At 38.9% G+C, this 26,622-nt stretch overlaps 1 protein-coding gene and 1 long non-coding RNA gene across 2 annotated transcripts in view; one reads left to right on the forward strand and one right to left on the reverse strand.

Moving 5' to 3' along the window:
* LOC124789507 (ubiquitin carboxyl-terminal hydrolase 8) overlaps nt 1-26,622 on the reverse strand; it is a 243,680-nt gene that overhangs the window by 16,837 nt on the left and 200,221 nt on the right. Inside the window, exons 13-15 of the mRNA XM_047256895.1 lie at nt 23,309-23,416; nt 7,143-7,364; nt 4,755-4,888 (exon numbers count right to left, since the gene is read on the reverse strand). Coding sequence (XP_047112851.1) covers nt 4,755-4,888; nt 7,143-7,364; nt 23,309-23,416 — 464 coding nt within the window. The remainder of the gene's footprint in view (nt 1-4,754; nt 4,889-7,142; nt 7,365-23,308; nt 23,417-26,622) is intronic.
* Nucleotides 393-16,814, forward strand: LOC124789516. Its single transcript, XR_007016128.1, has 3 exons — nt 393-404; nt 12,463-12,530; nt 16,719-16,814. It is a non-coding gene; the product is annotated as an uncharacterized LOC124789516 (long non-coding RNA).

Raw genomic sequence — 26,622 nt, forward strand, 5'->3', positions numbered from 1 at the left:
AATCTGACATTTATACTTCAGATGTTTTATTATCTCTTGTGAGTTTTGTCTTTTGCTGTCTTGCTCTGCGGATGCCATTCAGCTGTGCTCACTGTAAAGATTATTACGTAAATGATGATTAGGATTTTCAAACAATGGAAAATCCAGAATGACACCTTACAACATTATGAAAAGGAAAGTAGCTACTCACCATACAGCGGGGATGCTGAGTCGCAGGTGGCTTCAGTTCCAAGAGACCGCAACCGTGTGTGTGTGTGTGTGTGTGTGTGTGTGTGTGAGAGAGAGAGAGAGAGAGAGAGAGAGAGAGAGGTATCTATTTTTGACGAAGGCCATACTGGCCGAAAGCTTATTTGTGACAGTCTTTTTTTTTGTGCCTATCTGCAACTCAGCATCTCCACTATATGGTGAGCAGCAACTTTCCTTTTCATAGTATAATTTGGAGGAATCACGAGTGGAACAGATGTATCAATGGCACTTTGCTAGTAGATGTTAATGACCAAACACTTTTCGTGCTCAGTCATTGTGTCTTATGCTGTACATTCCCGAGATATTTGGTACAATCATTTTATGTGCACTTTGTAGGATTTTCACACAAGCTATGCAAAGAATGATTCGGTCATTCGTCTACTAACAATGACATCATTGTGCAGTCTACATCAGTCAGACATAGGCCCCACAAACATTTAGAAGTTTCTGATGGTGATCAATTTCCCTTATACACTGCATTCTCAACTTCACACCAAACTCGGTATGAAGCATTAGTTGTATTAGTGCACTGAGCCATACATATTGCGGATGACAATATGCACAACCATCATCTGGTGACACATAATTTTTTTTGAATTTATATTAAGTCACTGAAATTACTATTTTTGAATCTATTTAAGAGTAGTAACATGCCAAGAATCATGGGACCGGTAAATATGATGAAGCATATAATAGAATTTTTAGCCAATTAATATCAGTAATCAGTTAACACAAATCGAAAGAAGAAGATGAATTTTACATTTTTGCAAGGAACTCAACTGCATCACTAACACTGACCACTTGTTTAGAATAAATTCTGCTGACATATGAACTGCAGTTCACAGGACTTTCAGATAGCAGTTCAGGTATTTGGCTGAACATAGGGCACCTATAGTTTCAAATATAAACTGCTGATTTAATTGAACTGCTCTATTCAGATAATTGCCCAGCATTTTAACATCCACACTGCTGCATGCTGTTCCTCAATGCAGAAAGTGTGCACACATCTGTGCCATGTGACATCATCTGTTCTTTGTTACAGCAAGCAAGAAGGAGTTGTGCACGAATCCCTTCAATCTTGTTCTATCCACTGAAAGTTGTTGGCTTATGAAATAATTGGGCATCTTTTGTCAATGCATTCATGCATCTGTTCTCTCAAATGTCATGAGGCCTTCCAAAAGGTGTTTTGCCTGGTATAGTTCTTTCAAAACATTTTATCAGTATTCTCAAAGCAGGAATGACTAGGAGAGAAAACAAGCTGTAGAAACATGGATGAGTATGGGAAGGGTAGATGCTATCTTTAGGAAAAAAGACAAATAACTGTATGAATATTAAGAGCTTACATGGCAAGCTAGCACTTAGCAAAGAAGGGAAGGCTAAATGGTGGAACAAATATACATGTCCCAGGAGGAGTGGTTAAAATTCGTAGATATCATATAAATATTTGTCGATATGACAGGAATGATCATTTGAAGCAAAAGAGCCTAGCAAATGTGGGCTCTAAAATGCACACCTGAAGAGCTACAGGCACTACTTCATCTTCATTATTGTGAAACAATTCTCTTCTGATGTGAGCTCTTTACTTTCCGTATTTTGTTAGGCGGCAGTATGGACCAAAACAGCTAAAAATATCCTGTAAACATGAGCTCTAAAGTGCATACCTCAAGAGTTATGAGCACTTGCTCATCTTCGCTACAGTGAAATACATCTCTTCTACTGAACAGATGCTCATAGCTCTTAAAGTATGCATTTCAGATCCCATGTTTACTACAGAATTTTTTCTTGTTTTGGTCCATTCTACCCCCAAAATATGGAAAGCAGAGTCCATTTTAGCTAGCTTTTTTTTTATTTGAATGATCATTACTGTCATATCCCTGACTATTGATCATTTCTCTTGGGACACTATGAATAGAGGTTATATGTAAGGGAAACAAACTGGAGGGAAATATTGACAAAGATAAGAGGAAACAGGTGAAGGTAAGATTGGAGATATGATACTGCGAGTAGGTGTTGACAGAACACTGAAAGACCTAAGTCTAAACAAGGTTCCTGGAATAGACAACATTCTCTAAGATTTATTTAGATACTTGGAAGAGCCAGCCATGAAAAAACTTTTCCACCTGGTTGCAATGTTTATGTCACAGGTGAAATACTCTCAGACTTGAAGAAGGGTGTAATAATTCCAGTTTCAAAGAAGGCATGTGAGTACTACTGAACAATCAGTTTGATGAGTCATGGCTGTCAAAATACTGACATGAATTATTTACAGAACAATGGAGAAACTGGTAGAAGCCAACCTTGGGGAAGATCAGTTTGGGAACACGTGAGGCAATACTGATTCTATAACTGATTTTAGATGATAGGCTAACGAAAGGCAAATCTATGTTTACAGGATTTGTAGACTTAGAGAAAGCTTTTGACACTGTTGACTGGAAATCTGACTTTGAAATTATGAAGGTAGCAGGGGTAAAATATGGGGAGTGAAAACTTAATTACAACTTGTACAGAAACCAAACGGCAGTTATAAGAGTCGAGGGGTAGGAAAGTAAAGGAATGGTTGAGAAGGGAATGATTCTATAACTGATTTTAGATGATAGGCTAACGAAAGGCAAATCTATGTTTACAGGATTTGTAGACTTAGAGAAAGCTTTTGACACTGTTGACTGGAAATCTGACTTTGAAATTATGAAGGTAGCAGGGGTAAAATATGGGGAGTGAAAACTTAATTACAACTTGTACAGAAACCAAACGGCAGTTATAAGAGTCGAGGGGTAGGAAAGTAAAGGAATGGTTGAGAAGGGAATGAGACACAGTTGTTGCCTATCTGCAATGATTTTCAATACATTGAGCAAGTAGTAAAGGAAACGAAGGATAAATTTGGAAAAGGAATTAGAGCTCAGGGAGAAGAAATAAAAATTCTGAATTTTAATTCTGTCAATGGAAGACTTGAAAGGAATGGATCGTTTCTTGAAAAGAGGTTACAAGGTGAACATCAATAAAATTAAAACAATAGTAACGGAATGTACCTGATTCAAATCAGCCAATAATTTGGGAAATTAGATTAGGAAATGAAGACAATGAAAGCAGTAGATGAGTTTTGATATTTGGGCAGCAAAATGAGTGAGAATGGCTGAAGAAGACAGGATATAAAATGCTGTCTTGCAACAGTACGAAAAATATTTCTGATAAAGAGAAATTGGTTAACACTGAATATAAATTTAAATGTTAGGATATCTTTTCAGAAGGTAATTGTCTGAAGTGTAGTCTTGTACAAAAATGAGAAGTGGACGATAAACAGTTCAGATTAAAAGAAAATAATAGGAGATTTTGGAATATGGTGCTACAGGAGAATGATGAAGATTACATGCACAGATAATATAATTAATGAACAGTTTCTGAATAAAGTTGAGGAGAAAATAAATTTGTGGCACAAATTGATTAAAAGAAGTGGTCAGTTGATAGAATACATTCTGAGGCACCATGGAACTGTCAGTTTGGTAACAGAGGGAAGGATGGGGATACAAATGGTAGAGGGAGACCAAGGGATGAATATGGTAAGCAGGTTCTGATGGATATTGGTTGTTACTCATCACACAGAGATGGTACTGAGTTGCACACAGGCACAATGAAAATGACTGCTAATATATATTAAATCCTGGACTTCCCATTATTGGATATAGGTTGCAGTAGTTATGTGGAGATGAAGAGGCTTGCACATGACAGACTAGTGAAGAGCTGGATCAGATCAACTTTGGACTTAAAGACCACAAAAGTAACATTTTCGAACAACTTCTCACTAAAGGAAAGAGCATTTATTGTGAAAAATAAAGTATTTAGAATTATGCTGTTTCCAAAATAGTATATTTTGTAGGCATCTGTTCATGCAGTTGGGGATGGCTTATTGACAACAAATCTCAAGTCAGAAAGTAAAACAGAGATTGGAAGGAAAAAGTGATCTGTACTATAATCTAGTAATCTAACTTTGAACATAAATTATAAAACTCTTTAAAAATCTAATCTACATAACGGCATAAATGGACAGACAGACAGGCGGTAACAACATTTTCAAACACAGATTTACGTTGTTTTTCCTGAACAACTTGTTCAATACATGCGCAAAAACGATTTGTTGCCAATTCAGTTTGTGACTGACTACTTACTTCTATTGAAAACTCACTCACTCTCTCTCTCTCTCTCTCTCTCTCTCTCTCTCTCTCTCTCTCTCTCTCTGTGTGTGTGTGTGTGTGTGTGTGTGTGTGTGTATATGTGCGCACGCACGCGTGTGTGTGTGTGTGTGTGGGCGCATATGTGCGTGCATGTGCTCACATGTGTGAACAGTGTGTGGCTTTTTTTCTATTGGCCTATTCCACATCATGACATTTGTCATGAATATTAAATAAGGGAACCATAAGAAAATGTAGCCATCTTAAAAATGAACCACAAACATGGAATTTTGGGTAAAATATGAATATTTATAAAACTATTAGAATAATTTTCATGAGGCATACCTTTTAAAATGTATAATTAAGACTGGAGGTAGATACAAAATGTCAAATTTTTTCACGGCATCACGTTTCTCCTTGCAAGCAGGACACGTCCAGCCAGTGATTCGTTCACCTGCTAAGTACAGTTTCAGGCAGTCCTAGAACACATAGGAGCTGTTACTGAGAACCAACAGGACTGATAATGTATTACAAGGCTTTTAAAATTTTTTATCAACAGCCTCAGTCATTTACATAAACAAATGAAATGTTCAGAATGAACAACAGCATACAGTTTCTTTCTTGGAATTAAGGTGCTGTAATACTTCCATAACAAATATTAATTATTTTTATTCTATAATATTTGTTAGTTACATTAGTTACATGTAACTGTATATATTACAGCACTTAAACAGAACTACAGGTTACAGGTCACAGAAAATAATTGTTACCCTACAAAATATAAATACTGCCAGTGTGCTACACAAAATACTGTGTCTTTTCTTTTTACGTATTAGTTAACGTTTGGGTGTTGCAATAGATTTTCATATAGTTGCAGTTTTGTCCAAAATATAAGTTGACATACATAAAACAGTTGTTTAATACCAACAGAATTGTGGAGACAATGTTTTGAGTACCACTGCCGAGACATTTAGACACTGTTAATGTTATAAGCCATTTATATAGCACAGTTATACACTCCTGGAAATGGAAAAAAGAACACATTGACACCGGTGTGTCAGACCCACCATACTTGCTCCGGACACTGCGAGAGGGCTGTACAAGCAATGATCACACGCACGGCACAGCGGACACACCAGGAACCGCGGTGTTGGCCGTCGAATGGCGCTAGCTGCGCAGCATTTGTGCACCGCCGCCGTCAGTGTCAGCCAGTTTGCCGTGGCATACGGAGCTCCATCGCAGTCTTTAACACTGGTAGCATGCCGTGACAGCGTGGACGTGAACCGTATGTGCAGTTGACGGACTTTGAGCGAGGGCGTATAGTGGGCATGCGGGAGGCTGGGTGGACGTACCGCCGAATTGCTCAACACGTGGGGCGTGAGGTCTCCACAGTACATCGATGTTGTCACCAGTGGTCGGCGGAAGGTGCACGTGCCCGTCGACCTGGGACCGGACCGCAGCGACGCACGGATGCACGCCAAGGCCGTAGGATCCTACGCAGTGCCGTAGGGGACCGCACCGCCACTTCCCAGCAAATTAGGGACACTGTTGCTCCTGGGCTATCGGCGAGGACCATTCGCAATCGTCTCCATGAAGCTGGGCTACGGTCCCGCACACCGTTAGGCCGTCTTCCGCTCACACCCCAACATCGTGCAGCCCGCCTCCAGTGGTGTCGCGACAGGCGTGAATGGAGGGACGAATGGAGACGTGTCGTCTTCAGCGATGAGAGTCGCTTCTGCCTTGGTGCCAATGATGGTCGTATGCGTGTTTGGCGCCGTGCAGGTGAGCGCCACAATCAGGACTGCGTACGACCGAGGCACACAGGGCCAACACCCGGCATCATGGTGTGGGGAGCGATCTCCTACACTGGCCGTACACCACTGGTGATCGTCGAGGGGACGCTGAATAGTGCACGGTACATCCAAACCGTCATCGAACCCATCGTTCTACCATTCCTAGACCGGCAAGGGAACTTGCTGTTCCAACAGGACAATGCACGTCCGCATGTATCCCGTGCCACCCAACGTGCTCTAGAAGGTGTAAGTCAACTACCCTGGCCAGCAAGATCTCCGGATCTGTCCTCCACTGAGCATGTTTGGGACTGGATGAAGCGTCGTCTCACGCGGTCTGCACGTCCAGCACGAACGCTGGTCCAACTGAGGCGCCAGGTGGAAATGGCATGGCAAGCCGTTCCACAGGACTACATCCAGCATCTCTACGATCGTCTCCATGGGAGAATAGCAGCCTGCATTGCTGCGAAAGGTGGATATACACTGTACTAGTGCCGACATTGTGCATGCTCTGTTGCCTGTGTCTATGTGCCTGTGGTTCTGTCAGTGTGATCATGTGATGTATCTGACCCCAGGAATGTGTCAATAAAGTTTCCCCTTCCTGGGACAATGAATTCACGGTGTTCTTATTTCAATTTCCAGGAGTGTATAAATAACACAAAATAATGAATATTTTACTTTATTTACTTGCTACTATATTACTATCAAAACGAAATACAACCAATTTCTCGGATGTATATTAAATTTTTAAGTAAGTTTTTATTTCAAGTTGCTTTTTCCAATACTACTACTACTACTACTACTACTACTACCACCCCTGCTGCTGCTGCTAATAACATACTACTACTAGGTGAGCCTTAAATAACACATACAGAGTCTTGTTAATGTATTTATTTTTGTTCAAATTTGTATCACCATCAAGCTTCAAAACATTATTACTTACATCAAGCGAGCAGTTGTTATTATGTGGCAATGGAAGTGTCAAATTGGAAAATGTCTCATATGTTACTGATTCTTTGTCACATCTGAGGCACTTGACAGTTGATTTTTGCTGTCCATAAAACAGATCAACAATGAACGACTTGTTTTTCCTCTTAAACTCTATAAAATGCTTGCTCGCCTCATTCAAGACACTTTGGCTCTCATTTATTCGGGAATCATCTTTCTGAAAGAAAAGACACATCAAAGTAATATGCAAACATATCATAAACAACAAATGTATAAAAGAAGACTATTAATTCTCTCATTACAGTAAACAATGAACACTTTGAGGTCCACATTCTTTTCTTCTTGTACATCTCTTCCTAAATTGCAAAATGTGCTGAGTGTCACTATTTTCATACCATGGCAACACAAAAACAGATCAAAGATTTCAGCTATATAAAGAACCTTGAAACAGGATGTAATCTGGAATGGAATTAGTGACTACCTCAAAATATATCGAGGCAACGATCAACGGTGTTCCTATACTGTTCTCACAGGATATTTTAAGTTGACTTTGCCATGTATTATTGCACCTTGTGTACAATTCTGCTGATGAGTGTTTCAAAGTAGTGCAATAAATTTATGTTTTTGGAGAATGATAATTTTATTACAGTTGAAAGAAATGTGGAGCATTTTTTCAAAACTCAATAAACACAACAAAGAACATTTTTGTGGAAACACTTTTTAAAATATCTACTAATAAACGAGATAATTTAACAATTAACACAGACTTTTTATGCTTGATTCCAACTGTGTGTTTGACTTTTATTCTTATTGTTGATTTCAGAATAGAGGGAGAAAATTTCCAAGTTTTTCCAAAAGTCAATAAATGAAAAGATGAAAGTTGGAAGTTTTGTTGGTATAAACATTCAAATTGATTTTTTCCATTTTTTAATATTTAACATTAATTACAAAGACAGCTTCTTTATAGTTCATTTTGGACAGAAATACAATAATGCGCAACAACATAAGACTTTAATATTATACATTTCTACAAATGTTTGATAAACAAAAGTGTAAAATAACAAACACTGCTGAAATACAACACAAAATACTGCTACAGCATTACTAAACCGGAACTCTATTGATCACTTTCAACAATGTCCTTATAAAACTCTTCTGCTCTTTCTGGTACATTAAAATGCCTGATAAGTTTTAAGACATTCTTTTTCTTTTCCTTGCTGACTGTGATATTCTTTTCCAATAAGGCTGCTTTCCTCTCTTCTAGGCTGTTGTTTCTGGATTTCCGTACCTCAACCTCTAAAGGACAAAACAATACATTCTTCTCAGACTTTTCAAAAGCTTTCACTCACTGAGCAATCATTCTGAAAAGCTCCTTAGGTCACACAGCTTTTAATGGATTGGACTTGAGAGCATTTGCTTCCCAATCTTTACTTAATATCTTGATAATGCCATCTTGTTCCATCACTTTACAGTATTCAATCGGTGAAAGAATATCTTCCTTTTATTGGTAGTCTTTATCCAATCTACCAAACACACTGTCAGAATTATTGCTGTGACTGCGAATAGAGAAATAACGTATCAGCTAATTAAATTTTCTGCATTCTTCTTCTTCTTCTGTCATGCATTAGGCTTTCCCTCAGCCTGTTGCAGCTACACCTGGCCATCATTTTGCAGGTCTTCCAGTGCATCTTTTACCTTGCAGAAAGCTGGACAGAAAACCATACGACGAACTGTGACCACATACCATCATCATCATCATCTTGGACAGTTTCCAGCCACTGGCTGGGTCTGTCGGGAACACAAGCCTCTCCATCGTGTTCTGTCTTTCCACCATTCCCCCTCTTCCACCTTCGTCCAGTTCTCTCCTCTTCTCATCACACATTCCTTCACTCCCTTCACCCATCTATCTCTTGGTCTTCCTCTGGGCCTCTTCCCCTCCAGTTGCAGATCAAACATCCTCTTTGGAATTCTTCCCTCATCCATTCTCTTCATGTGTCCATACCACTGCAGTCTTGATTTTTCTATCCTGTCCTGTACTGGTTCCTCCTTTAGTCTTTCCCTCACATACAAATTTCGCAATCTGTCTCGTCTTGTTACACCCAACCTGCTCCTCTGGAACTTCATTTCACTAGCCTGTATTCTACTTTTGTCGCTTTTGTGCATTACCCATGTCTCACTTCCGTATGTCAATATGGGGACAAAGTAGGTTCGGTATATAATTCCCTTGGATTTCTGTGGCACCTCCTTGCTCCAAATAAGCCCCCTAATGCATTTGTAGAACTGCCCTGCTTTTCTGCACCTTTCATTTATTTCCATTGCGTTTCCCCCCTTACTTTCAATCACGCTTCCCAGGTACTTGAAGTTCTCTACCACTTGTAGTTTTTCCCCTCCACAAGTTATATCCACATTTGGCCTATTCTTCTTCCTTGTTGTGACGATTATTTCACTTTTCTTTGCAGAGAAATGCATTCCATATTGTGCTGCCGTTGCCTCCCATGCATCTAACTGCTCTTGCACCTCCTTCACGCAATTTCCCCATAACATCAGGTCATCGGCAAAAAGCACTGCTTTCATTTTATGATCTCCAATTGCATCTGATACTTGCTGTAGGATTTCATCCATAACAATAATAAACAATAAAGGCGAAAGTGCACTTCCCTGTCGCAGCCCATTTTCCAGCTTGAACCATGCAGTACGTTCCCTCCCCACTTTCACACAACTCTCACTTCCCTCATACATTTTTCTGACTTTTCGTGTAATCTCTTCATCTATCCCTTTTGCGTTCAGCACATCCCAGAGCTTGTCCCTACAGATACTGTCATACGCCTTCTCAATATCCAAAAAGGCCATGATTAAGTCCTTCCCGTACTCATAGTGCCTTTCCTGCAGTTGCCTTACCGCAAATATGAGGTCCGTTGTTGATCTTCCCGGTCTGAAACCGTACTGCTCCTCTTGCAGTCTACTTTCAATACTGCTTCTTATTCTCTTCTCCAGCATCTTTTCATAGATTTTTCCACAGTGGCATAGCAGGGTGATTCCTCTGTAGTTCTCACATCTCCTTTTATCCCCTTTCTTGAAGATCGGGACTATAATTCCTTTCTTCCAATCCTCAGGAATTCTGTTCTCCTTCCACACCACCCTCAGCACTCTGTATAGCCACTGGGTTCCTACTTCTCCTGCTGCTCGTATCATATCCACTGTTACTTCGTCCCAACCTGGTGCCTTGCCCCCTTTCATCCTCTTTATGGCTTCTTCCACTTCATTCCAAGTTAGATCATCAATTTCCCCACTATTATAATCGTCTGCTGCCTTAGGCTCTCCATCGCTGTTAGTTACCTGCTTGGCAGCATTCAACAGATCTTCAAAGTACTCCTTCCAAATCTTTTTGAGCTCATGCATTTCCTCCACAACTCTTCCATTATTATCCACGATCCTCAGGCACTCGCTTCTGTCGTTCCTCTTATTTCTTACCATGGTGTAAAGTACTTTTTTGTTCCCTTCACTGTCCTCTTCTAACATTCTTGTCCATTTTTCCATCCACTTCTTCTTCTCCGCCCTTACTATGGTCTGTGCCGCTTTCTTGCTTTCCTTATATTTTACCCTAGCTTCCTCTGTTCGGGTCTGGAACCATTCTCTGAAGGCTTTGTTCTTTCGAAGTACTGCCTCTTTACATATGTTGTTCCACCATGGGGTTTCCCTACTTCTCCTCTTTGTGCTAGTTCTTCCGCACACAGTCTCAGCTGCCTCAACTAGAGCCCTCTTAAAATCGCCCCATTCTTCTTCCACTGTTCTCTGATCTTCCTTTGGCAGCTTCTTCCTGATCAGTGTCTGGTACTGGGTCCTCCGTTCATCCTCTTTCAGCATCCATGTCTTCAACCTTTTCTCCTGTATATCTGTTGCCCTCCTATCTTTTTTCTCTCTCAGGGTGGCTACCAACAGCCGATGGTCGCTGTCTAAGGCCTCAGATGGTATGACCTTAACATCTGTGAGGCTGCTCATCATCTGCCTATCCACTAGTACATAGTCTACTACTGAAGTTTGGGACCAGTCCCCACTGTACCAAGTTATTTTGTGACTACTCCTCTTCTTGTACCACGAATTTGCGATCGCCAGCCCATTCCTCTTGCAGAATTCCAGCAACAATTTTCCTTCTCTATTTCGGTTCCCCCAGCCCTCTGGTCCCATTATCTCCTCGAATCCTTTCCTGTCTGTGCCAACATGTGCATTGAGGTCCCCTATTATAATCTGATTTCCTCCATTTAGCTGCTTTTGCATGTCATCTTCAAATTCCTCCTTCTCCTTTTTTGTACACCCCACCTGTGGGGCATATGCTTGGATGATTTCAATGCTTTTTCCTTTCACCCGTACTCTGGCTTTTATCATTCGATCATTGATACCTTCCACCTCCTCCTGCAGACCCTCTCTGACCACTATTGCCACTCCATTTCTTCCCCTCTCATTCCCTATCCAGTACAGTTTACATCCTTTACTTAGTGGTTTTTCACCAACTCCTCTCCACCTAGTCTCAGCAAGTCCCAAGATGTCCAATTTCCTCCTTTCCATCATTTCTACAATTTCTTCTAACTTCCCAGTTAGAGTCCTTACGTTTAAGGTGCCCAGCCGTAAACCATCTCGTAATCCTTTTCCATTGCTTGGTCGGTTTCCTTTAAATCCGTTCCGTGATCCGAGGCATGTTCCCTTTTTGAAAGCAGTTGATTTATCCACTACTGGCTTGCTAGGCCTATCACAGCTTCACCAGAGCCCCGTTAGCCGTCACGTTTCAGGGTTCCCATAGGGCCTTCTCAGCTACCGTAGCGGTCCTGGGGCACACAAAGTCCCCGCTGTACATCGCCCCTAAAGGCAATCCCCTACTTTGTGCCGTTGCCCATCTCCCACGACTTGGACGAGGGGTTGGACTTATGGGAGAATACCGTTTTTTTTCAATTTGACTGGTCTCAAAATAAATGCATTTCATTAGACCATTTCCTGGTTTGGATGCCTTAAGACTGCTGACAAAGTCCAACGGCACAGGGGCTACTTGGCCGCATCCTTTCGGTCTTTCTGTTTTAGACCAAGTATAAAACCAATTCTGTCCTTTGTCTGTACTTGGGAATGAATCAGAATGTACAAATCGTTTAGCCAAACGTGTCTTGAATATAATACTTCACCTACGATGAGCTTTGGTGTTGTCCAATTCTGTTGTATATGCATAAATACTTTAACCACATTTGGATTTTCCTTCTTCATTATTGCACAGAACTTTTTTGCACAGAATGAAACCTGTGGTTTGTTATTAATTGATTATTTTTCTCCAGATCTGTTCCTTTTGAGAGTCTGCCTTTGGACACCCCTGATGTTGCTCAAAAGGTCGTGCCACATACAAGTACTGTCTGGCCATTTTTCTTACTTATGCTGTACTTTATTTCAATAACATTTTTTCTTTATGTTTCATTTGTGTTGTACATTCTCCCTGATAAATCTGGCTCGAACTAGGTAATAATCAGGAGTTAATGTTGTTGTGTAAACCACTAATTTATTTACATTGTTAGTTTTGGCAGCAAGTGCTTGCCTACAGTTTTTTATTGCAGAAAACTCTCTGACATTACCATTGAAACTTATGTCCTACACTGCCAGTCTCCATTCAAGTCTCTCAGGAGCAAAGTACAGTTTGTGTTTATTGGCTTTTGCTTTAACTGGCAGAGAGCAAGCATCAAGTTTTGCAAAAACTCTTAGGTCTCAACACCCTATAACAACATAAAATACTGGATTTCAACGAAACCATTTCAACAGGCCATGCATCATAAAAAGCTTGATTTGTAAATTTAAAAAATCTAAATTTTGAACAACTGAGCATTTACTGACTTTTTGAAAAACTGCTCCTCAAATGCCTGTGTTCTTGTTTGAAGAATATGTGTGACATTTGTCTACTGGAGCCTTAAAATACTCAGGATACCGTTCAATGCAAACTAAATATTCACACCATTAACAGAATGACACAGAGAAATATATTAAAATCATTCACAAAAAGCTTTTATTCCCTCAATTTAAAATAGATTCATGTGCATTAACATGTAGGGGCAATACAAAAGAGACAACCATTGTTATGTTTAAGATTTTTTTAAGGGTAAGTCATACGGTGATTGAAAGATAAAAGTTTCTATTAAACAATGGAAACTCCACGTTGGAACATCAACAAGGTAGATTACCACTCACTCACACTGACTAGCAGACAGACAACAAAAAGACTTATATATTTAGCTTTCAGCAAAAGCCTTCTTCAAAAAGTAAACAAACCCATATTCACACAAGGAAGCACATCTCAGGCACACATGACCAGTCTCAGCTGCCGGAGGTGGACAAGAGCTGTTAGTGTAACAGTCTTTTCACTGTGTCTGTCTGCAACTCAACACTTCATCTGAAAGGTTACAAGCAGTCCAGCTTGTCTCCTTCCATTAATAAGCTAACACTATCTGCTCCTTGTTATGACAGGAGATACGCGCGTCATACTATTCTCATAACTTTTTTTTTTTACCCTGATTACCGAACTTGATTCTGAGTGCTGTATTTCATAAAAAGTGCAGGTGTTGTCTGAAGTTATGTCAGTTTCGACAACGGGATTCGTGGGAACCTTGTAGTTTGTTTCCCCAGGAGTTGCGGAATGGCTGAGGTGCACAATTCTGGGAATAACAGCGCAGTCCGCTTGCCACTCAGAGGATTAAGTCCCTCATTTACACTGTTGGTGGAGACAGCAGAGTGAGACTTGTGGGACCCCTGTCACTGAAAGGAGGACAGGATTTTTGGTGTTGTGGCATACAGTACTGTCTGTGCCCAGCTAGCTGGCCCACAACCTATTAACACCTGGAAAGAAAATGTTTCTGAAGAGGCCAGGCCTGTTCCTCCTACATTGGTATGATGATGAGTGGCAATATAATCTTTTCCCAAAACAGTTTCTATTAACGATTTGTTACATTTGCACCAAAGTGGAGAAATTTTTCTCTCTTCAGATGCATTAAAAAAAAAAAAGTTTTAATGGAAGCGATTCATAACTGAATTTACATGACTACACTGTCCAAACAAAATCTTATGACTAAATTATTTTCTCATTGGTTACAAATCAGAATTCCATCAGTGAATACAAGTACACTTGCAAATGCAACTATATAGTGTGATGGTATTACACAGTCCAGTCACATTAATGTGATAACCACCTATGTTCGACATCTATATACAATAACCACTCACAGATGGCAGGTGGCACCACTAGCAGTGGATGGTATATGAAGTGTGTTGGGGGATGTGGAAAACAGTGCAGTTGTTGTCGTAATGTGGAAATGCAACAATTTATCTAAGTCCAAAAGAGTTTATGACTGGCAAGGATGGAAGTATTTCAGAAATGGCCAAGTTTGTAAAATGTTCATGTACCGCAGTGGTTAAAGTATAGTGTGGATGGCAAAATGGCGTAATCCAAAACCAGCGCTAAGGCAACTGTGGTACACCACAGGCAATAGATGGCGGATGAACGATGGCTGTGAAGATGTGTACGGGGAAACAGAACTGTAATTGTCAAGCAACTGACCACCCAGATGATCCAAGTGCTTACAACAGTGTCTTCTCCTCAATAACCATTCAGTGAATGTTGCTGTGTATGGAACACTGCAGCATGTGTCTGGTTCATGCCACCCATATTATCTGCTATTCTTTGGCAAAAATGGCTGCAATTTGCATACCAACGCTCTAGCTGCACGTCCACTGGGTTGTGAAAGGTGGCCTTTGCATAAGAATCACATTTTATGCTCCATCGGACAGATGATTGTTGGAGTGTATGGTGTAAATGTCTCAAAGCAAACATCCTGCAACAATCATTAGAGTGTTATGTTCTAGGGAATGCTTTTGTTGTATTCCCTGGGTGATATCGTCATTCTGAAAGGTACAATGAATCAACACAAGAACGCATCCATCTTTTGAGATCACGTCCACTCCCACATGCAGTTTGTTTTTCCTCAGCACAATGGCATCTAGTGACAGTACAACTCAATGACACACAGCTCACTGTGTACGTACATGGTGCAAAGAGCACCACGATGAGTTTACCAAACTCCTGTGTCTTAACAATTTCACAGTTCCAGCACCTTCCTGAACTTTTGAGTTGAAAAATTGAAGAAAAGTTTCGTTGCTGAATGCCTGCAGTAACAATGGCTCCATATAGGAACACTGAATATATTTATTAACCATTATAAAAAACTGAATCTATTAATCTACATTTATACTCCGCAAGCCACCAAACGGTGTGTGGTGGAGGGCACTTTACGTGCCACTGTCATTACCTCCCTTTCCTGTTCCAGTCGCGTACGGTTCACGGGAAGAACGACTGCCGGAAAGCCTCCATGCACACTCGAATCTCTCTAATTTTACATTCGTGATCTCCTCGGGAGGTATAAGTAGGGGGAAGCAATATATCTGATACCTCTTCCAATCATTTTGATTGAAAACAACAGAATATATACAAAGCTATTAATTGAATTGTTCTCAGTGTTGCCACAAGCTGCTCAAAGCTAAATTCTCCAATTTCCAGAGACTGTTTTAGCATTTTTTTCCCTGACAAATTTTGAGATGTGAAGGTTAAGTGAATAGGTAAGCTGACAAAAACATGTAAGGACTTCAGTATTTCTGAATGTGTTATTAACTCTAATTTTGAATGAACAGCAAGTTATTGTCCCCTTTACAGGATTTATGATCTGAAGAGTAAGTAAATAGAAAAACTGTGAAAATAAGAGCCATTTTTAGCTAAAGGGTTTCTGTGTTTATTAACAAATTGATTTGAGCTTCAAATTAACTGCATATTTTTGTTCCTGCTCCCATACACATGAACTTATCAGGCAAGTCAATGCGCCAGTTAGGACAAGAAACATAAAACAACATAACATTAAAGTTCCCAAAATAAAAATGACAGCACTGGGTATGCACAATGACATTTTATCTGCCAAAAAATACTCAGTGTTTTGTCAAACAAACAATTAAAATCAATCAATGAAAGCCAGTCAAAATTCCTTTGTGAGAGAAGTAATTTCTTCATTAATTCCATGCATTTAGAGACCCTCCTGGACAGTGTCCATGAGTTTTTGGCCTTCAATTGATAAACTTGCTGGGTGATGGACGTCTTCCATCTAGCGCTCTGGACTTCTTCATCTTCTTCACATTCTTCTGCTTTAAAGCCTCTCACTAGTGCAATAGTTCAGAATCATTCTCTTGCTTGTGTCAGTCTTGAAGACAATGACAGCTGATTTCAGGCTCTCATACACTTGAAGTATGGCTACAAATGACTTGGCTTCATGAGTGACTATCATACACCATTAACGAGAAAAAACTTGGTCTATGAAGACTTGACCATGGCTTTGAATAAGAACCTTTTGAAGAAAGCTAAGCAAATGCTGACAGGTTGTAGTGATTCAAGAACTTCTGCATAAATTCTAGAACCACTCGGCCTTCTACCATCTCGAACACACAATATTTTAGATATGAGTGTGAGAAAGTGGAATCCTACCTACAGCATGTCACATGTTTGTGTGTGCAGGTTGGAAATGAGTTGCGAGCAGAATGGAGATGCAGCGGCCGAACTGCACCAACAAGTACTTGCCGATCAATCCATGGAAGTTTAGTGAAAGTGGACAGAAGAACCACAGAGTGTTTATGCTACTCTGTTCTAATTGTGTTTTGACCATTGTTATAGTAACGTGAAAAAAACTTTTGTCTTAGCGTTGTTGAAGGGAAGATATATATTTGGATCCATGTTGAGAATGAACATGGTTATTAAGCCAACCTTCTCTTATATGTAAATTAACTTTATTTCTGACGTTGTGACACTAACCTGTATTTATTTATGTGAAGAGTGGGATTTTGTAAAATGTCTGAAGTTCAAATATACATCGTTGGTAGAATCAAATGAAACTTTGTACATCTACTTATTTTTATAAGCAGCAAAAGTCTTGAGAAATTCCTGTAACTAGTAACACACTTCGGAGAAGAAGAGAAAAAGAGTTTGCAGCGGCAGGCTAACCAGCACGGAAGGTCGGCCGAACATCTCAAATAAGTCATCTCATTAAAGAAGTGGAAGTTTGCATGCATACTTCAACACTTTAAGTTGTCCAAACCGTTAGAACATGGTGACCTGTGTGAAAGGACGGAAGGAAACAGGAATTTCGAGACAAAAACGAGAGGAAAAGTTATCATATGTTGCCAAAGCAACCGAGCATACTAAACAGAAAATCTCAATGTGTTAGACCAAGAAGAAATATGCCTAGAACAGTCCGAATAAGAAGATTCAGTGCGGCGGGGAGTATACAGCTCTCCCACGGATCACGGGGACGCAGACGCAGAAACCAACATCCGAGACCACTGGCACAAGTTGCTGTTCACCGGTGCTGACCTGCTTACACATCCACTCATTTATGCAGCGAGAACTCTATGCTAGTTGAGTGTGAAACAAAACTTAATTACTGTAATAACAAGTGTACCGAATACTGTGGAGTGAATCTTTACTGTGTATTTATTATAATTACAATTAGCATTAAATGCTTACAAGGTTTACAGCCTACAGGCGTATGGATAACATACAGCAAACCAAGGCTATGAAAGTTAGCAAAAAGGACCTGACTGGTCTGAGTTAGTAAATCTGATCAAAACTTTAAATTCCAAATTAGATGCCCAGAGTGAAGCTTCAAATGCTCAAATGCAACTCTAAGTACAGAGCTAGGTTTAGTACATTCTAGTTTAAATGCTCAGAGCGAAGTTCTAAATAACCAGAGTGAAACCTTAAATAATCAAGCAATCAATATAGTTTTGTTAAGTGCCAAAGTTGACTCACAGCGCAAAGAATTTATTAATATATGCGAAGGCATGGAGGCTTTAAAGAATGAATTTGACACCTTAAATAGTAAAGTAGAGGATTTGAAATTAGACTTAAAGAATGAATTAACTAATTCCTTGAACATTAATGTAAATCAACTGTTCACTGACTTTAGTCTGAAACAGAATGATAAACTTCAGGATTTAACAAAAAGGCTAGAATTGAATATTGAAGACAAATGAAATAGTGTGGAATCAGAGATTAGTGAAAAGTTAGGATCCTTTGAAAATGTGTACAATGTTAAATTCAATTCTGTAAAGCAAGGGTTGAGTACTTTGAGAGAGAGTGTCGATAAGCAAGATAACTTGATGCCAATTATCCAATCACAAATTACAGGTGTAAATACAAGAGTGGGTAATGTGGAAAGGAACTTCAAAGAGGAATTAGCGAACTCTGATATCATAAATATAAATAATTTGGAGGAACAGGTGGCAGAACTTATAGATCGGAAAGTTTCTGAGAAAGTAACATCCGTAAACGTACCTCCTATTTTATCTTCTGAACTTAGTGATACCAAGAAAGTTATAGACGACCTGTGGAGAGAATTCAAACTTATCCAGAATAAAGTAGACAAAGGGGCAAATTCACATAATGTAGTATTAACTAGTGAAGTAATGACTGATCTACAATGGGGGGCTAATTCCAGATTATCCAGGCAATTTCCTAAATTTAAGCCAGACAGTTACGTACATCCGACCCATTTTGTGGAAGGATTCAATCAAGCTTTGCCAAAGAATTGGGAAGATACTAAAAAGATCGAATTTGCTGTGGGGTACCTACTAGGAGAGGTCTCAGAATGGGGAACCGTAAAATATCGAGAATTTTTCTTCTTGGGGAAACTTCCGAAAGAAATTTAAAGAGAAATACTGGTCTGCCAGTGCACGAGAAAAGGTAATATTAGATCCATAGGACCCGGGCGAAGTCATATATCCCCCAGGAATGTTAACATTCTGTGTTAACAGGCAGAGTGATGACCGTCGGATCTCGAGTTGTTTTTGGTGTTTCTTCCAAAATAATTTTCCTGCACCGAATTCCTTTAAAATCTTAAACTATTCTGTCATCTATTCCTAAAATCTTTCCAATAATTTTAGTACTTAGAAAACCGGATATAACAATCAAGTAGAAAACTATCCAGGTGAATCACAGAATAAGATGGAAATTGGTATTGACATGAAAATAAAATAAGTGGAATATTATGTTTGTAGAAAATACAATAATGTGACTAGTTGAACAACTAATATACTGTAGTGTATAGATTTTTTATTTTGTATGGAATACTTTATACCTTTTGTGAGATGTGGTATAGATGGAAGGGTTTGTATCAATTTTGAAAGGGTTGGTTACATAGATAAAAGCATGGTTTACGAGAACACATAAATCATGGCTAACACAAAACATACATCACACCTTTCAAACAACCGTCACAAACATGTGTGTCTGATTCTTCATAACTTGCTGTTTCCATAGGGTTGCTAAGATTTCCTTTGGGACCTCAAGGGTGAAGGTGGGGATGTCCATTCTGTAGGAGACGATTTAACACCAAACCACCTCTGGCGTCTCACTCAAGTACCTATGAAGAGGGGATCCTGGGGAAGAGGGGTGGGAAGGGTTTCATGTCTTTGAGGCTATCTTCTTTCTCTTCTTTGATATTAGCAACCACATCTATTTTTTTACTTTCTTACTTCTCATTTGGGGACCTATCTATTTTTTCCCTCTTTCCATATTCACTAACTTCTATCGCTGAAGTCCTTCCTTGTTTCCATGGTTTCTAATAACCTATATCTTATCTTTAGATAAGAAGGCTGAAGAATCAGACTACATGAACACACATCCGCATACACACAAGAATACCCTTATACACAAACTTTGAAATTACAGACAACAAACCTGTCATGATGTGAGAAACTGCAAGTGTTGTAGGGGGAAAGATATGTGTACATCTGGAGATATGCACACATCATTTTTATGATGGTTCTACATAATTTTTTTAATTTTATATATACAAAGAGGGGTATATAAAGAAAGAATAATGGCAATGAACTCACGTGCAAAGAGAGAAAAGAGCATGTGAGTCTGTGGAATAACTATAAAGCAGTAATGAGCATGGGATAGGCAAGGAAGAGGCGTGAGCAAAGGAGGAGAATGTAAGCAAGAGTGGCATTGATCATGATAGTCATTTAAGAAAAGTCATTATAATAAATACTCTGATAAAGTGATGGATAGTAGGATAGTGGGACTTGTATTATAGGTAGACATAGTATCTGCTAAGAGTATAGAAGTTGAGAAGAAGAGGACTCTAGGGAATAGATGATGTATTAAGAAGTGAAAGTGAAGTTTGAGACAGATTTATATCTTAACCAGAAAATACTTGATTAGGTTATACATAGAAGTGTACACTAGGCTAATGAACAGTGAGGCCTACTCAGAAAAGATAAAGGGGGCCTACCCGGAATTTAATGAGTATACAGGGCAGGCGTACCTACGTGGAGATAGGATGACCTGTGGCCTAAAAAATAGGAATGTTTTATAAAGGGGCGTACCTACCAGAATGGAAAGAGGAAGAGCACTCAAAAGGTCAACACTCAAGTAAGGTATACGTACTGATCCTAGCAGAAGGGGACAGTATTGTGACAGAAGTCACACATTTTATAGGAATTATCCTAGAAAGTGTGAATTCTATACAAAACTAGCATTATTACATTTCATGTAAATAAATAAGTGTCAAAAAGAATGCTTTCCTTTTTCCCAGAGTTCCTCCAAACTACAAAAAATAATAGAACTAGTACATACTAATGAAAAGGTAGCACAAAGAATAAGACTAGAAAATAGATTAATCAAGTGTCATAAACACCTAAAGTTTACGATTAGAAATAAGGAAAGAGTCCTCATGATTCCTAAATACTAGCCAATCTTACTAAATCACGAATAAACACTCAGGTCTTGATATCAAAATAAAGTGAGAATAGAATAAAGAGATACTCAGCTAAAGATTGTTCTAGAGAAAACAAAAAGTTGTTATTGAAATGGAAGATGTATATATAAACCTATGTGAGAAATGTATACCGCTAAAACGTAAAATGTTATTATGTGCGATACTATGTACATAATGATTATGTATAAAATTTTACGTGTTCGTGAGTGGGGAGGATGTTGCTGAGCCATTTATCATAGCAGTGCAACACCAACTGTCTACCCATTTCATAGGAGCCTGCTACCAACATCCAGAGCCTCAAAAGTCACTTCATTCTGCACCAATGCGTTGTCATGGAAATGTTTTCCTGCCAAATGCTGTATGAGATGGAAGAGATTGTCACAAATGTTAGCCAGATTTCTCTCTCTTTTCCGTCTTGAACTTATTACTGATGAGAGAGAGAGAGTAGACTTCGAGATTTGAAAGTGTTCTGAAAAACTAATTCACTGTTCATGAAGAGAAACAAAGAGCACTCAGGATTGTTGCATCTCGCGCACTGTATACGGTCTGCCGACAGATCCTGTGCTTCCCACGCTCTTGCGTCTTACACTGTTACACTGTGGTAGTGACACTGAGCAGCGAGTGATCAGGTCATTGTTACAAAAGGATGCAGTGGATTATTGAGAAAAATTAAGTGAAATTCATAACATAAAATACTGTAGTGGACAGCACTACATATGTACTTGCTTATTGAGTCTGGACAAAGAATAAGATATGGAATAATAATATGGGCACAAAATTTTAGTTTGTAGTACGAATTGACCAAAATTCAATTTAAGCAGTAGATTTGTTGACAACTTCAGCAAGAACCAAATGTCTGGCATTGATTAACCGAGTTATCGGTGTATCAGATATCAAAATAACGGGGTTTACTGTATTTGTTTCCTAATGGTGATGGTACGTTTCAAGATGACAGGTCCCTGTTCACACAGATCGCATCACCCAGGACTGGTTCTGTGAGCAAGAGTATAAACTGGCACATCTCCCCAGGTGACCAACGTCACCAGATCTCAACATTATTGAGCCTTTGTGGTCTACTTTGGAAAGAAGGGTGTATGTTCGCTGTCCGCCTCCATCATTATTATCTGAACTTGCCACTATTTTGCAGGAAGAATTGTGTAAGATTCCCTATATTTATCCCCTCCCAAATGTCTGGAGCTGTTGTGGGTTCCAAAGGCTTTCTTACAGTGTATTTAGCATGGTAACATGTTACATTTTTGGTATGTCCATATTTTTGTCCACCGACTGTATTACCAATATGTGTGATGGTATCGTTGCAATGGTCATCTCACGGTTTGCTAGCAGTTTCTACATAAATGATGATAATGCCTATATGTAAACTGCAGTAACATACGATTTTAGAATGGAACTGTTAACAGCTATTCTCTGTTAATAAGTAATAGTGGCTGAGGGCACAAATTAGTATGGCATACAACTTTTTTTCTTTTTGCCTGCCAACACAGCTGGAGTTCTAGGGAACAACAGCTGAAAATTATACTGAATGACAAAGTGTGCATTTTGTAGTTGTTTTGGAGCGTCATTTATGCAGAAGCCTAATGAGGACCATTTTGCTCATGTTTTGCATGGAAGTGATGGTTGCACATGTAAAAATTGTGCCTGGATTGCCTGTCCATACAAGTACTGGAACCATCATGTTTTGCAGCACTGCTACATTTTGATAGGAGCTTCGACAATGATTTGCTTTACTAAGGCACTGAGACTAGTGGAAAAAATAGTGTAACTCCAGTGGGACAATGCACCGTATCATATTAACTCAATGGTCAGTCATCCACTTCAATCATTAAGTGATTACTCAAAACTAAGAAAAATATGAAAGGGGGGGGGGGGGGAGGCATAGAAACATTGTATGACAATGACTTTCTCCAAATCTCCAACAATGCTCGAATAGCTTGTGGACAGTAGTAATCATCTATCAGTGAAAACAAAGGAAAGGGATAAAAGAAAGATAATTGATTAGTTAATTAAGATAGTCAGTGAAAATTTTGTATTAGGATATGATGAAAAACAAGAAGACAAGAAAATGAACTGATGACATACAGCACCAGAGAAGTTAGAAGTGGCAGAGAGGATTGTCAGCAAGACAGAAATGAACAATGAAAGTAAGCTGATGGCCTGTTGCAGTCAGAAAGTAAGTACATGCTGTAGAGAAGCTGGTGTGTAAGAATTAAATGAAGGAGTACAAAATTACTAACTACAGACAGTGTAACAGAAATAAACATTAAAAACTGGTTGTCAACAGAAACAGTATAACAGATAGAAATATTACCAGCTTCTTTAAATCTTCATGTAGCCAATCCATAAGTACAGTGAGGAATTCATTTGAATCTTGTTGTTGAGATGTTCGAAACTGCTCTCGGAAACGTCCAACCACTGCCTAAAACAGAAGAAACAGAACTAACAGTACTGGAAAGCTACCCCATAATTATAGAGTTTTCTATAATTTTCAAAAAATAATTAACAAATTCAGAGATACAGATACCAAGATTCAAAATTATAACAAGTTTTAATCTCTATTGACATCCCCTGATACAAAATACCTCCTTGTGCATTTATATTACAATGTCCTGCTACACATTTACTGTCTGAAGGTTGAACCACCAGAGTAAGATGTGTGAAACTTTTTATGTGGAAGTTCAAAAGCAAGAAAAACTACTGACAAGGCATGCAGCAAAAATTAGTAAATATCTAAACTCTGACAAGATACACGAATTATTTCAAGTAATTATAATAAACATGTTTAAGGTGAAATACAACTTCTCAGTGGCAAAATACATAGCTACTATATAGTAATGCCCTTGGCAGTATGGTTGTATGAAACTGAATCCATTCAGTGCTTTAATTTCAACGCTGACAAAAAATTAACTTATGATATGGTTGGAGAGTTCTGAAGGCGTTTGCAATTGTTGTTATGTAACACTGATATACAAATGGATTTTTTTCCTTGAACATGCTCAATGGAAGAAAATCACTGAATTTATATTACTTAATACTTACCGAAGTTAAGAGTAATATGGATAACCATACAACAAAATTAACATTACTAGGCAATAATGAAGATGTGAATACCTGATTTATCTGTTGAATTTTTAGAGATGGCCATCCTAATAATAGCATCAGGGGAGAAGAACTGCTCAGTTTAACAACAAGTCTTTCACAACATATTTGTTGTATTAAATGTTCTCAAATGCACTGGCGTGGAAGTGCCCACTGTGACCAGATATTCCATTGAAGTGAATGATGAAATGTCACTTTTGGTCCCACTGTGGTTTTTTGAACAGACATCATGATGTACGAAGTCTGTTCAAAAAATTCCAGAACATTCGTAATTTTGCACCAATGGCATGTTGGAGCGAAACTCACTTATGGTTCAGTGCTGTATGGAGTACAGCATTGTGTCACACAGTTTTTGAATTTTGAGATGGCAGAGTTAGAGGAGCAATGTGTCTGCATTAAATGTTGCATGAAACTCAAGAAAACATTTACAGTGACACGCCAAGTGATGGAGAAAGCCTACAGTGACGAGTGCTTAACGCCGTACTCAGTGTTACGAATGGTTCACATGGTTTAAAAAAGGCTGGATGAAAGTTAAAGATGACCCTTATTCAGGACGCCCTCAGATGTCTGCCAATGACGCTCATGAGAGGAATGTCAATGGAATTGTGTGTACCATTTGAAGACTGACTGTCTGAGAGACTGCAGAAGAATGTAACCTTTCAGTTTGATCATGTCATGAAATTCTGACACAGCATCTTGGAATGCATTGTGCTGCTACCAAATTTGCCCCATGGCTCATGAGTCAATACCAGAAAGACTTTCACCTCACAATTTGTGAAGAGCTTTTGGATTGAGCAAATGAGAATGACATGTTCCTAAAGAGTATCATAACTATTGATGAGACGTGTCTCTATGGTTATGATGTTGAGACTAAGGTTCAATCATCACAATGGGTCTGAAAAGGTTCTCCAAGACAAAAATGTTCTTCAGGTCAGGTCAAATGTCAAAGCCATGCTGATAATTTTCTTGGACTTTAAGGATTAGTTCATCATCAATTCATGCCACAGGGACAAACTGTTAATTGATTGTAGTGTTGGGACATGTTGCAATGCCTGTGAGGACATGTGAAATGGAAACAGCCTGAAATGTGGCAAGACAATTCACAGTTCTTGCACATGATAACACTTCTACACATTCATGCTCAATAAATGAAACCACTGTGCTGCTCTATACACTCCAGACCTGGCCCCTACGAACTTCTTTTTTTATTTCCAAAGTTGAAAACCCCATTGAAAGGACAAAGATTTGCAACAATAGATGACATAAAAGAAAACTTGCAGATGGTGCTTCGGAATTCAGTAGGCACACAAAGACTGCTTCCAGAAGTGGAAACAGCATTGCGAGTGGTGTATCAATTGTGGAGGAGAGTATTTTGAAGGAGACCATGCACAATAAGTAAAAGGTAAGGGAAGAAAAATCTTGTGAACAAAGTTCCAGAATTTTCTGAAAAGACCTCGTGTAATATGGGATACATTCCTATGCAGACTGTAGTGTCAAGCACCTATTAACACACATTGATGAGTGGGAATCCTGTTATCTCTGTTAAAGTTGTTCACACACATTCTAATTTATACAGCCTCTTTGATGACAGAGCCTCAGTAGTTTGAAGTGTGGGCTAGAATCCGTCCGTATCTTCTAAAACAAGTTTTGGTGCCAATTTGTAAGGCTAGATTTCGATACTTCATATGTGTTGATATTCAGTACAACAGTGGGAGACAATTCAAACAGACTTTCCTACGTAGCTACTGCTACATTCTTACAGAATATTATACTCGCCTGGGACTCTGAAGCCAAACCTACTCTTCACAGGATGTAACATCAATTTCATTTTCTTAGGTGGCTGAAAGATGATTTTAGTCTCATGTTGTATGTCAAATTTTACTTGATGCTGCTTCACTACATGGAAGGAACATTGTGTGATGATTAGGTTAGAGTAGATTTACTTTAATTCCAATTTATCCATAGTGAGGAGGTCCTCCAGAATGTAGAACATGTCAGAAAAACAATAATACGTGACAAATATTTACAACTAAAACAAGTAAACTAATGAACATTCCACAGGTCCCAAGTAGAATAATCCTCTCTCTCTCTCTCTCTCTCTCTCTCTCTCTCTCTCTCTCTCTCTCCCTCTCCCTCTCCCTCTCCTTTTTATCTTATTTTTTTAAAAATGAATACTATATGAAAGGATCATTTTACAACACTAATTTTCTAAGATCGCATTACTGCACTGAATTTGAAATTTAAAAAATATATTTTTTTAATTTATAAGGTAATAAACATGTAATAGAACTACTACAATACTTATTTGCAATGAACACACTTCTGCACTGAAATGGAGCACAATGTAGATTGTACTTCACACACACACACACACACACACACACACACACACAACAATAAATAAATAAATTTGTTGGTTCTACTAAGAAATTCATCAATGGAGTAGAAGGAGTTGGCCACCAATAAATCCTTTCAGCTTCTCTTAAACTGAATTTCACCAGTTGCTAAGCTTTTTATGGCTTCTGG

This window comes from Schistocerca piceifrons, chromosome 1 (assembly GCF_021461385.2).
Source record: "Schistocerca piceifrons isolate TAMUIC-IGC-003096 chromosome 1, iqSchPice1.1, whole genome shotgun sequence".
NCBI classification, from domain to species: Eukaryota; Metazoa; Arthropoda; class Insecta; order Orthoptera; family Acrididae; genus Schistocerca; species Schistocerca piceifrons.